Below are 12,516 nucleotides of genomic sequence, written 5' to 3' on the forward strand. Positions count from 1 at the left end.
ATAGGGTTTTAGTGTAGTTTATAGTGTTAAAGCTTGTGTATAGTTTTGGTAAATCCACCAAAATGCACCTATCACTATTCCAATTCATTGCTAGCTAATATGAATGGATATGCCCTATAACAGTTATGATGTGGAGGATATGAAATGAAAATGTGTTTTACATGATAAATTTTGCGATTTTACATGGAAATTTAACTTGATCGGGTCACCCGATCAAATTAAAATATCTGTGTGTTTTTGTCTTTCAATTAAATCCTATTCCAAATCATGGAATGGGCTGAAACTTTCAAGATATGTTCTTTGTCTGTAACTTTTGGATATCTAATCACTAAATTTATAAGATAAGTGCTTGAATGCCCATTTTTAAAATTTAAAACAAGCATCGCCGAGAGAGGGCGCTATATATCCAAGATTTGAATATTTGAAATTTTCTCAGAGAAGTGCAGTTGAAAAAATATCTAACGGTCTCTACGCTTCAGTAAGACTGTCATATTAGATGATATTTGATTATCAATCACGTTATTGACCCTTTACCAAAGCTATACACAGGCTTTAAACAGAAGGCTGAAGTTGGTCATTTGATTACTGTGTGGAATTTAGAGAGGAGCAAATGTCATGGAACCACTAAAATACCAATTTGTGAAAGATGATTTTTTTTACTGAAATTCCCATACAGATTGAATTGCCTGTTAACTATGAAGCCCAGGAAAGTGGGACAAATCACGAATACAAGGTCTGTAAATGGGGACATTACAGAGTGTTCTATTCATTTTTACATTCAAGTTTTCCACAAAAAAAGGGGACAAAATGGTCCAAGTGGCTTTCTCTTTCACCAAATTGGGACTGTCTGTAATAAATGGGGACAGTTGGCAGGTTCACTGTGTAAAGGCTATTGCAAGAAGCTAAGCCAGGGGGTTTAAGTATTAAGAGTCGCACTTAAATGCTGACATGTGCATGATATGCTAAGCGCAATCTTATTGATCAATGCACAGTAGTGCGCGTCCTCTTGGCATCTGACCGATGCGGTCATGTCATTTATATCACATGCAACTAGGCAATTAAAGCGTGACTCTAAGTCATACTAAAATCTTTGTGAAACACCCCCAGAAGATATGTGGCCAATATAGTATTGTGATTAATGCTGGGAAATCTAGCCTGCAGAATTGTATCATTGGTAACACAAATTGAACCAATTGGGACTATACATACTAGCTATATAACTTAATCTATTAGGCATAATAGTTGAGATTTGCTTTCTTTTTGGATTGTACTTCGAGGATACCATCCATGTAGTCTTCGTGCATGAGTTCAGTGGCTCCACGACGCAAGGCGATCATACCCTAAAAACAAAGATAAAAAAATATGTTCTTAGAGCCAAATCCAAGTAGTAATAATCATAATAATGCTTTGTTCTTTTATAGCGCACCACACATAGCAGATTGCATGTCCCTATGCATTCTTTTCCTATAAAAAATTATAAAGAAAAAAATATCTAGGAGACATGAAAGGAACATGTAGAATTGGACACCAACTTCACAGGAAAGATGATTTAAATGTTGAATAAGTCCCGGGGGGGCAGTTGAATATATTGCTGTACACATGCATGACCAAAAAAGCATTTAAAGGGGTGTTTCTTCAGTTTTGGACGCAACACATGCACTCCTTAAGGGTTTCAAAAACACCCATTTTCAAGAAAAAGGGTGGTTTTGAAAGACTGGTCAATGGTCAATCGCAGGGTCAAACATATTTAGGGTATTTTTTTTTCAAAAGCCTTTTAAGACTAGCAAAACGTGTTTAGGGTAATGTTTTTTCCCCAAGCTTTTATCCCCGGGGTCATATTCTGGCGACAGCAAGTGTACTATGAAACGCACAAATTGCATCTTAATGTTACTTACTGCTTCGACACACACAGCTTTGCATTGAGCTCCATTGAAATCATCTGTACAACGGGCTAACTCTTCAAAATTAACATCAGCCCTGGAAAAAAAAATCAATTTCATAATAATCTACACGTATTACACTTTCATGAATTCCAAATATTATGATAAGTGATGAATTGACTGTCGTAGAAAAATCATCAAGTGGTTAAATTCATAGTCTATCCAAACATATGACAACATAATGGTCCTAAATATAGACTTTCATGTAGGTAGACAGAGTATAACTTCGACTGAAAACAATCTTTCAGAGTAACAAAAGAATGGCATATTCTTCATTTTCTTTATAGTTTCCCCACGAAATAACAATTATTTCAAGGAAGTACGGAGAATAGATGGTCATATCATGGATGTAGAGATGCGAAAATTTGAATTCCAGCCACTTTTTTCAAATTTTTTTTTTTACTCTCTCTATCCATGTGATCAAATTGTTGTCAATATTGGATAACACTTCTGCTTTTAACAGTCGTTTGAATGGGGATTAAACAATTTTGCTCAACCATAACCTGGGTCCAGTAACACAAAGTTTAGCGATTAATCGCTAAATAAAATGGCATATCAAGACCATCGTTGCATGCACATTTTGCTCAATAAAGTGATTTGGAACCAATCAGAATTGTTCTTTCGGATTAGCAATCAATCACTATCCTTTGTGTAACAGGGCCCTGAATATTATTCCACTATGAACTTATCTGCCAAACCCGACAGCCTCGAAATATGAACAAATTACTCCGAAATAGGAATAAATTCTTACATTTGCTCCTCAAATACATAATGATTTTTTTCACAGAAATAGGATTATACAGTTTAAATGGCACCTTGCTATTCCCCATAATAGTGATATTCCTATTTAAGTGATACTTCAGGCTGAAAATAATATGATCAAACAGATCAGAGAAAAATCAGCACACAAAACATTGAAAATTTGATCAAAATCAGACAATGAATAACAAAGTTATGACAATATAAAATTTTGCATTATTTTGATGACACAGTTCTATGCATGTCTTCATGAATATTTAATGAGCAAATTATTGTTCTTTTTTATCTAAACATGTAATATCATCTTCATTCGAATTTTGTCCTCCAATAGTATAAAAAATGGATTGGCAACTGATTAAAAGGAGGACATATCATAAACATGTATGAAAATATGAAATAATTTTGATTTCATGTATTAAGGAAAAATGAGGACATGGCATCATCAGCCCACCTAATGAATATTCATGACGATATTACTGTTCTCACAAAATATTGCTAAACTTTAAAATTCAATAATTTTGTTATTCTTAGCATTTGGCTCAGTGAATTATACTCTACTTATTAAGATATTATTTTCAGCCTGGAGTACCACTTTAAATAGGAACACTTGATAAATTTTATGCTATTTTTTTATTTAGATATTATTTTCCTGGAGTACCTAGCGTACCCCTCTAAATGGGAACACTTGATAAGTGTGCACTCACCCAACATTCATTTTTCTGGAATGGATTTGCATGATACGAGCTCTAGCCTCTTCATTCGGTGTCGGGAATTCAATCTTTCTGTCCAGTCGTCCTGACCTCAATAGAGCAGGGTCAAGAATGTCCACTCGATTCGTCGCAGCAATGACCTGTAAAAAAGATATATGAGAGCAATAGAAAGATCAATAACTGATTGGTTAAAACAAAGCTTTCCTCGTAAATGAAAATTACAATGAAAACCAGCTGCAGATTGTGAAATTGCCTCTGAAAATCTAAGCATAAACAGCACTCCCAGAACCGCATTTGCGATCTAAGCTCAAAAGCAGACTCCCATCATTTGTTGGTTTAGAGACAATCATACACACAATGAAAAGTGTGTAAAATTGTGCCGTGAAACGTCAGCTAAAATGCCCAATTGCGTTTTCAATCATAATTCATGTTGCTTTTCAAATTTGAAAATTTACATTGAACGAACCCTAAGAAAGACAAACCTTAATTTCTTCTGACGAACTGAACCCATCTAGCTGATTTAAAAGCTCCAGCATAGTTCGTTGAACTTCCCTGTCTCCGGCCTTCTCACTATCAAACCTCTTGGTACCAATGGCGTCCAACTCGTCGATGAAGATGATCGCTGGAAGCTTCTCCTTGGCGAGTGCGAACGCATCCCTGACGAGCTTAGCCCCATCTCCGATGAACATCTGGACGAGCTGAGGGCCGGCTAACTTTAGGAACGTAGACTGAATTAAAAAAAAATCAAATCAACTGATAACATTAACAATAAGCAACATTTATAGTAGTCATAAAAATAACAATGATAATACTTGCTTTATAGAACTTAACATTTACTTTATCATAAGTCTTTCATTGCTTGACAGTTAAGCAGAGCAGCTGTCACAGGCACCGCATTTCAAGGAATAAATTCCTGCCTGATCCTGAATGACCCCCACCTGGGTTGAGTGCAGTTAATAATATGTTGCTTAAGAAAACTGGTCGTTAAATCGAATAATGAATACAAAGAAAATGATATACCTTTGTTTGAGCTGCACACGCCCTGGCTAGCAGTGTCTTTCCTGTGCCTGGTGGACCGTACAGTAACACGCCCTTGGGGGGCTGGATTCCTATGTTGACAAACCTCTCTTTGTGTGTCATTGGTAGGACGACAGCCTCTATTAACTGCAAATATGACAATTATAATAATAAATATGAATTATTGGATTTACAGCAAGTTTTATTATGTTTTTTGAAGAGGTCAAGAGAAGACATGTTTTGGAGAGATGGAGTGAGTTTGTTCTAAAGTCGGAGTGCAAGAGATTAAAAAGAATTGAACCCGGCTTGCTTTCTGGATTTAGGAATGAGTGAATAACAGGCTTTCAGAAAAGGCGCAAAAAAATAAATTCGAAAATTTTGATGAAAATTAGGTTTGAGTAGGTTCGTAAGACACTGACGAAGGTGGGAGGAGGAACAGGAGGAAGGAGCAGAAGGAGGAGGAGAAAATATTGGTCAACTTACCTCTTGAATTTGTTTATCCAATCCTCCGATATCACTGTACTGTTCAGTTGGTCTCTCATCAACCTCCATTGCTTTCACTCGAGAATCAAATCTGATTATGAAAAATAAAACAAACAATCAGTAAATTTCTCTGATAGTTTAGCTGTGAGCCTATCAGACGAAAGTAATTTATAATAGTCAGTAAAAATCACTATATGGACTCTGTTCAACCTCCATGGCTTTCACTCGAGAATCAAATCTGATCATGAAAAATAAGACAATCAGTGAACTGCCAATAATAGATTAGCTGTGAGCCAATCAGAATCAAGTATTTTGGCTTATACCAAATAGTCAGTAAAAACAATCACTATTTATACCATGAAAGACTCCCCTGATCATGAAAGCAATCCAATCAAAGGCGTAGTTTCAATTTTGTATGCTACCAAGTGAATGCATTAGTCTTAGGCATTATATGAATGCCTGTTGTTATTATCATCATTTCTATTTAAAACTAGTTGAGTTTGCATTCAAAACATTCAAGAGACTGAATTATAATATTTGTTACCAGGTCATCTAACAAAGAGTTACTATTGACACGATCAACCTCAACTGTATGTAAATCCATCAATGTCGTAATTGTTACCACAAGAAATTTGGACAATATCTTCTGTAGACAAAGAGAAATACGCTGAATTTTCAAGAAAACAATGAATGTATGAATATGAATCATATCTAGAAAATATTTTGAACACAAATGAAGTTCAAATGTTGACATTGCTTGCTTTCCATAATTGTGGTCGATCGGATCGATCGCAACACTTTGTGAGACAGAGGCCTGAGCCTTGTCTTGCAAAGAGTTGCGATTGGTCCGATCAACCACAACTATGGAAAGCCAGCAAAGTCAACACCTAGAATGCATGTTTATTCATCATATTTTCTAGATATGTTGAATATTCATACATTCATTGTTTTCTTGATATTCAGTGTGCTTCTCTTTGTTTCCAAATTGTGAAAATTTCCTGTATAAGAAATTAAGACACTGATGGATTTCCATAGAGTTACGATTGATTGGATCAATCGTATCTCTTTGTGAGATGGGGCCCGGGTCTTACTCTTGAGGGAGGGTCTCTAAGATGAGGTAAGAATCTTTGTTGACACCGACCAGGTCACCAGGATGAAGCTTCTCTGCATCTACCAGTCCAATTACTGGTAGAAAATAGGTCTGTAACAGAAACGATAAGCAGAATGTTATAATTTGAAACAGGAGTAGATCCAAGATTTTTCAAAGGGAGAGTGGGGGGGGGTATCTTCCCCGAGGAAAATTTGACAAGCAAAACAAAAAAGACTTGTGCTAGAAAGGCAAATTTACATTAGAAATTTTTATTTTGCAGGCCTGCGCCCCCCTGGATCTGCCAGTGTTTTGAAATCAAACAACAATAGCAGACAGAAATCTATGTGAGTCTTTCCATTAAGTTGGGGCATAAATGTTTATAATGTAGCGCTACTCACTACTAATTATACTAAACATTGATGTTTGTAGGCTTTAAAGAAATTCTAAGATCATACATTTTACATAAAATTTGATTAATCACCAAGTCATTTGTGTTATGGGGTCCAGATCATCTTTCACTCTGTCCATCCCATCATCTTCCCTCTTAGCTCCCGCCTCCATCTTCCCCTATCTCCCCCCTCACTCCCCCCCCTTCACTTCCCCATGATCTTACTTGTCTTGTTGACGTCTTGATCACAGCACATTTTCTTTTCTGTTATGAGTCCAGATCAACATTCGTTCTGTCCATCCCATCATCTTCTTCCCCTTCCCTCTCTTTCCTACTCCCATCCATCCACCCCCCCCCCCCCATCCTTCACCCCTTCACTCCCAATAATCTCTATTGTCTTCTTGACGTCTTCATCACGGCACATTTTCTTTCCCTCTATGAATCCAGTTCAAAATTCATTCTGTCAATCCCCCAACTCTCATCTTTTCCTCTTATCTCCTCCTCACCTCCCTTCCAAACCCTTTCACCATCCCCCCCCCCATGATCTTAATTGTCATGTCGACATCTTGATTACAGCACAATTTCCTCTGTTTTGACACCAGATCCACATTCACTTTGTCCATACCATCCTCTCCCTCCCTTCAGCCCCTCACTCTCTGCCTCCCTTCATTCTCTCCCCCTCCTTTAACCCACCTCCCCCCCTCTTCTTCTCTCTCTCTCTCTATTCCCCAACAATCTTACTTGTCTTGTTGAGGTCTTGATTACAGCACACTTTCCTTTCCGTTGTGAGTCCAGATCAACATTCGCTCCCTCTGTCTCTTCATCCTCGTCCGGTTGGACATCAAGGAGCTGATTCGAAATCATCAATAAGACAGGGTCATGTTTCATTAAACCATTCAAAAAGTTGACAATTCTCATCATGCATGTGAGTGATTATCAGCAGCCCATTTGTACTTGTAGTGCACAAAGCACAGGTTTACTTTTGCCCAAAGTTCGAACAGAAATAGAGACAAGTTTTTCTTTTGCTGGTGCACTCATTTGGACTAATTCACCTACATATAATGTTTTAAGAACTGCCTGATCAGAATCCTCATAACAGTCTTTTATTTGGCATTATAATTGCCTTAATTTATAAACTAACTGGCCCTTTGCGTTGTCTTCTTCACAGTTTGTTTGTCTTAACTTCACATTGTACACTTTTCATAATTATGTTTGTTACGTTTATATTTTTGCTGTAGGGCCTCCCAGGAAAACAGTATGCCAGTTGGTGATGGAGCCACCCTACAAAAAAAAATTATAAATGAAATAAATAAACATCAAAAACAAGAAAGGGAAGGCTCTTATGAAGTCCCATCGGACTTACCTCAATAACATTGGAAACTAAATATGGCAGGGTCTTGTTGACTTTAATCTTCTCTTCATTTTCTTTGATCTTGTCTTTTTGTGCTTGATGTTCATGCTGTATCCTCATGATTTCACTCTTCATTATCTGCATGGATGGAAATAAAAGAAATACATATGAATTTTTTTTTAAATGTCTTTATCACATGATAATCATACTCTTCGTCTGCATCACCATCTTTTTTTCTCTCTTCATCCTCATCATCATTTTCTTCTTTCTCCTCATTTTCCCTCTTTTGGCTACATGTACTCCTCCTCCTTCTATTTTCTTCTTCTCCTCCTTTTTTCCTCTCATTCTCCTCCTTCCCCTCCTCCTTCTTCTCTTTCTCCTTCTCCTATTCCTTCTCCTACTTCCTCTCTTTCTTTTTCTACATCTTCCCCATCATCATTTTTTTCTGCTTCTTCCTCCTCCTCCTCCTTCTTCGTCCTCCTCCTCCTCTTCTTCCTCCTCCTCCTCTTCTTCCCCCTCCTCTTCCTCCTCTCCTCCTCCTCTTCCTCTTCTTCTTCTTCTCCTTCTCCTGCTAATTTTCTTTATCGTCTTCTTCCTATTCTTCTCCATTATATCAAACTTCCCTCACTTGATAATTCAAATAGATTCTCTAAATTTCCACTCTGGGACAGTGCTAGAAATACAAGACAGCAAAGGGCTTGAGAGAGCAAAAAAGGGGGCAATGATGAGATAGTTCTGGAATTGGCTGGGGACATTTGTTCAGAGCAGAGGAAACTGGCACTCAGCTGCAAGCCTCATGCACTGATAACTATGAAGCAGGTTAAAGGTAAATGCTAGTTTTGGTAACAATATCAAAATGAGCTCGTACAGAATCCAATGAAATGACCACCAAAGTGTCTGTTTGTATAAATAAAACGCATGTGCCAAAGGATTCTGGAAGAAATCGTGTCATTGCTGAGAAATCAGCAAATAAGCACAGGATACGGGTAGAGCGTCGGGCCCGACACTCTAAGCAATAATTATACATTGTCCCACGTGCGCTTATCTGTGTTGGGGATCTTCGGTGTAAACATTTTTCAGCGTAGATTTCAAGATTCACAAAGTTCAGTTAATGTAACTGTACTAGGTCTAGATCCTCGATGAGATACTGACAATTACGCCTTGTTTTACAGACTTTCTCATGAAATCAGTTTTTACTGCAACTACTGGAATTTCTCTTTAAGTAAGTACCACTCACCTTGACTTCATTGTCTAACAGTCTTGTCCTTCCTATGATTTCATCTGTTGACATTCGTAACACCTCCTCACCCACAGAGTCCTAGGGGAAAGAATTACTCAATTTTGATACTTGCATTTTTTAAGGGACACAAAGAACACATTAGCATATTAATGTGAAACGTTCTAACTCCTTAAAATTGATACCGACGTGCAAGTTTAATGTACTGAAGTGTCCAGTGTTATCTCTGTAGTGTCTTTGCTCATGTGTGCCAAAATTAAAGAAAAATCCCACACAAATATAATAACATAAATACGCAACATTTATTTCATACAAGGTTTCTAACCACTTAATACAAATACCCCGGCTACCCTGCACAGGTGCTTGAGCATTGAGAGAATTCCTTCCTACATTTACTTGGTACTCATTTACCCCACCTGGATGTAGAGTGGCAAATGTAGATAAATGCCTTGCCAAAGGATGCAAGCTTGATAGTACATTGTAGTCAATGCAATCAATTGAAGAAAAAATGTTCTATGATTGCTAGTATAGCGTTTGTGCCGACACTGGTACTGTATTCACGAGACAAAGCACCTCACAAGTTCTTGATTGAGAAGAGATGCCCAACTAATATCTGCTGCAAAGTGACAAGGCAGTTCATGGTGCATCAAGTTTGGCCAGAATTATTATCTTTGTGTGTAGCAGTTGTAGATTTAAAAATGGTGTAAGAAAATGACAACTTTCTCATGAATTTGTTTCCTTTTCTTTTTGACAAGTTTTTCATTTTCGTCCCATTTTTTCACTTTTCTTCTTTTCTTAGTTCTTTCTTCTTTTTCAGGCTGCTCTCTTTCTTTCTTTTTTCTTTTTTCTGTTTTCTTTATAATTATATTTCATTTTTGCAACCTTTCTTACTTTTGTTTTCCAACCTACACATGTATGGTCAGTTCCCCCATGTCTGCGCGGTCTCCCAAGTCTATGCACCCGCGTATCTGCGCGATTCTAGTAAAAGAAGATACGCAACGAGCGCAAACTTTACACATGCAATACATTGACAGGTATTCTTTTAAAAATCTGACTCAAAATGGTGGAAAAATATTGAATTCAGGGCATTTCATGTGACAGCCTCAAAATGCAGCCTTTGTCATCAAAATCCCCGAACCGTGTGCAAAGTGAATGAGTGCGCAGACATGGGGTACCATTTTTTTTCAAACTGAAAATGACTGCCCGAGGTTTTTTCCAAGAAAATCATATATTTCTTTTCAATTTTTTATGAGATATTTGGCACACTAACTCATTATGATGTAAGGAACATTATCAACTGAAAGATTTTGTGAAATAGGAAGAAATTCATGTTAAATCTTAACTCAAATTGTTAGGTGTGCAGACTTGGTCTTGGGCAGTAGAGGCGCACGGCCAATATGGGAGACTCTCTCCAATAGGGGAGACAATCTCCCACATTGGAGACTTGCTTTGCAAAAGGACAAAAGAAACAACACCAACAAAAGCATGATTTTTTCCACCCAAAATTTTGTCTCACTCAGGTCAGAAGCCCATTTGTTCTGTGTGTGATTGACAACAAAAATCCTTATCAAAACAAAAGTAGACGGTGAATTTTTAAAGTAGACGGTGAAAAGGGGTAATTTTTCATGAGGAATCTGCTTATCACATTTTTATTTGCCGCCAAGGTAATCCTTTTGCCGCAAATGTAAACAAAGGAAATTGGTCTCCAAAACTGGAGACTGTCTCTGAAATTGGATACCCAAATTCTTCACAAAAGTCTCTGATATAGGAGATAATCTCCCACATTGGAGACAGTCTCCAATATTGGCCGTGCGCCTCTACTGTTGGGGCCCACCATCATACATCTGTAATATTTTCTTTCTCACTTCTTCCTGAATATTTCTTTTCTTTCTTTTCTATATGGATCTAGAATACTAGATAGTGAATACATTTCTTATTATAGTATATCAAGGATAAGTGTCTTGACTCAGTCATAATTCATAATGTACTTTTTTTAGCCTTGGCGATAAAAAAAAGAGAACAATTCAACAAGATAAATTAGATGGAGACATAATTAAATAAACATTGCGGCAAACTTTTCCTTTTTTTCATAATAATTAGGCCCCCTAATATTTTTCTCATTTTTAAAATAAATTATATACCGGTACTTTCTCTAAGCAGGTTAAGAATGAAATCGATATAGCTTGGCTCTCGTAGGCGTAGCTTGGCGAAGGAGATCCGTCGCCGCGCCGCCCAAAGCAAGCATTTTTCAAGAGGACTTGCGGAGTTCCTCCCGCTCCCGACTCTACTCTCTAGTAGAACGTAGGCATGGAACGGAGGCAGTGCGGATTGCCAGGCCAGGCAGCCGGCCGGCTGCGCCGGAGACAATGCCCAGTGCGTGACACTGACACTAGCTTGTGGCTGTGGCTCGCTGAGCAGAGCAGAGCAGAGAGAGGCAAATCGTGTTCTTTGACAAAAGATTTCTGCACCAAAAACAGCATAAATTCATACGAAAATATAATGGGTGACATTACAGCAGATTTTACAATCAACTTACCTCTCCATCCTCCCAAATTGACTTATCTTCAAGATTTGTAGTGGCCATCCTTCAGTTCAACGTGATACAGCAAAAGATGAATAAGATGAACTTAGCAATCTTGTATGTGTGGATATGCATATCGGTCATGGCCAATTTGAATACTGATCATTTTTTAAGATATCCCGATGATCTTTGGTTTAAACTTCAATATCAAAATAAGATATTGATAATTATCCCCCCCCAAAAAAAAATAAATAAAAATAAACAGAGGAATAAAACATTTGATACAGAAATGAATGAAAACCGATTCGGAGATAAAACTGAACAGTCGTGCATTTTCATATCATTTTGATGAAAATTAATCAAAATAATTAATCTCATTTAGTTGTGAAAAAAATGTAGCAAAAAAGTTTGAGCCATGGATTATCTTGGTGCAGCAGCAAATCCTGCATTATTTATAGGACAAGTCCACCCCAACAGATCTGAATGAAAAAAATCCAACAAGCAGTATATTACTTCAAAAACGGATGTAAAATAACTTAAAGATTTACTTAGGACACTGATGACGTCATGCACTCACAACTGGTATATACAAATTTTCTCCTTATCGTCACTGAGCGAAACAACGGTATAATTCTTCCCTGAATATGGGGAATTAGCATTGTTATTATGGTTCATTCAATTAAGTACGTTGGTCCTAAAATTTCAAATATGTAAAACTGAAATTATGAAATAATCCAAACAAAATTAGAAAGATCATCGACATATGTCACTGAATTGTGCATATCACTGTTTTGTGAAAAATAAGCGAAACTTTATTAAAATGTCATATAACTTTATTTACATCCGATTTTGATGAAATTTTCAGCATTATGCGGCTATATGATTTTTCTGTATTTTTTAAATCAACATTTTTCTGGAGTGTGCTTGACCTTATGGAGTCCAAGGAGAAATTAAAGGGAAGCGTGCGTAGCCTATATATAAAAAATAAGGGAATATGAGGACACGCTTAAAAGTGTTTCA

The 12,516-nt window shown here is 37.2% G+C and overlaps 1 protein-coding gene across 1 annotated transcript; it reads right to left on the bottom strand.

Annotated features, from left to right (window-relative positions):
* Positions 1-479: 479 nt before the first annotated feature.
* On the bottom strand, positions 480-11,619 carry LOC121417185 (26S proteasome regulatory subunit 6A-B). Its single transcript, XM_041610788.1, has 11 exons — positions 11,512-11,619; positions 8,976-9,056; positions 7,751-7,876; positions 7,129-7,236; positions 6,001-6,110; positions 4,910-5,000; positions 4,430-4,573; positions 3,892-4,137; positions 3,404-3,549; positions 1,896-1,977; positions 480-1,340 (listed from the first exon to the last, which is right to left on the bottom strand). Exons 1-11 carry the CDS (start codon positions 11,557-11,559, stop codon positions 1,230-1,232), a joined length of 1,293 nt encoding a protein of 430 aa, XP_041466722.1. The 5' UTR covers positions 11,560-11,619; the 3' UTR covers positions 480-1,229.
* Between the last annotated feature and the right edge of the window lie 897 nt (positions 11,620-12,516).

This window comes from Lytechinus variegatus, chromosome 6 (assembly GCF_018143015.1).
Source record: "Lytechinus variegatus isolate NC3 chromosome 6, Lvar_3.0, whole genome shotgun sequence".
Classification (NCBI taxonomy): domain Eukaryota; kingdom Metazoa; phylum Echinodermata; class Echinoidea; order Temnopleuroida; family Toxopneustidae; genus Lytechinus; species Lytechinus variegatus.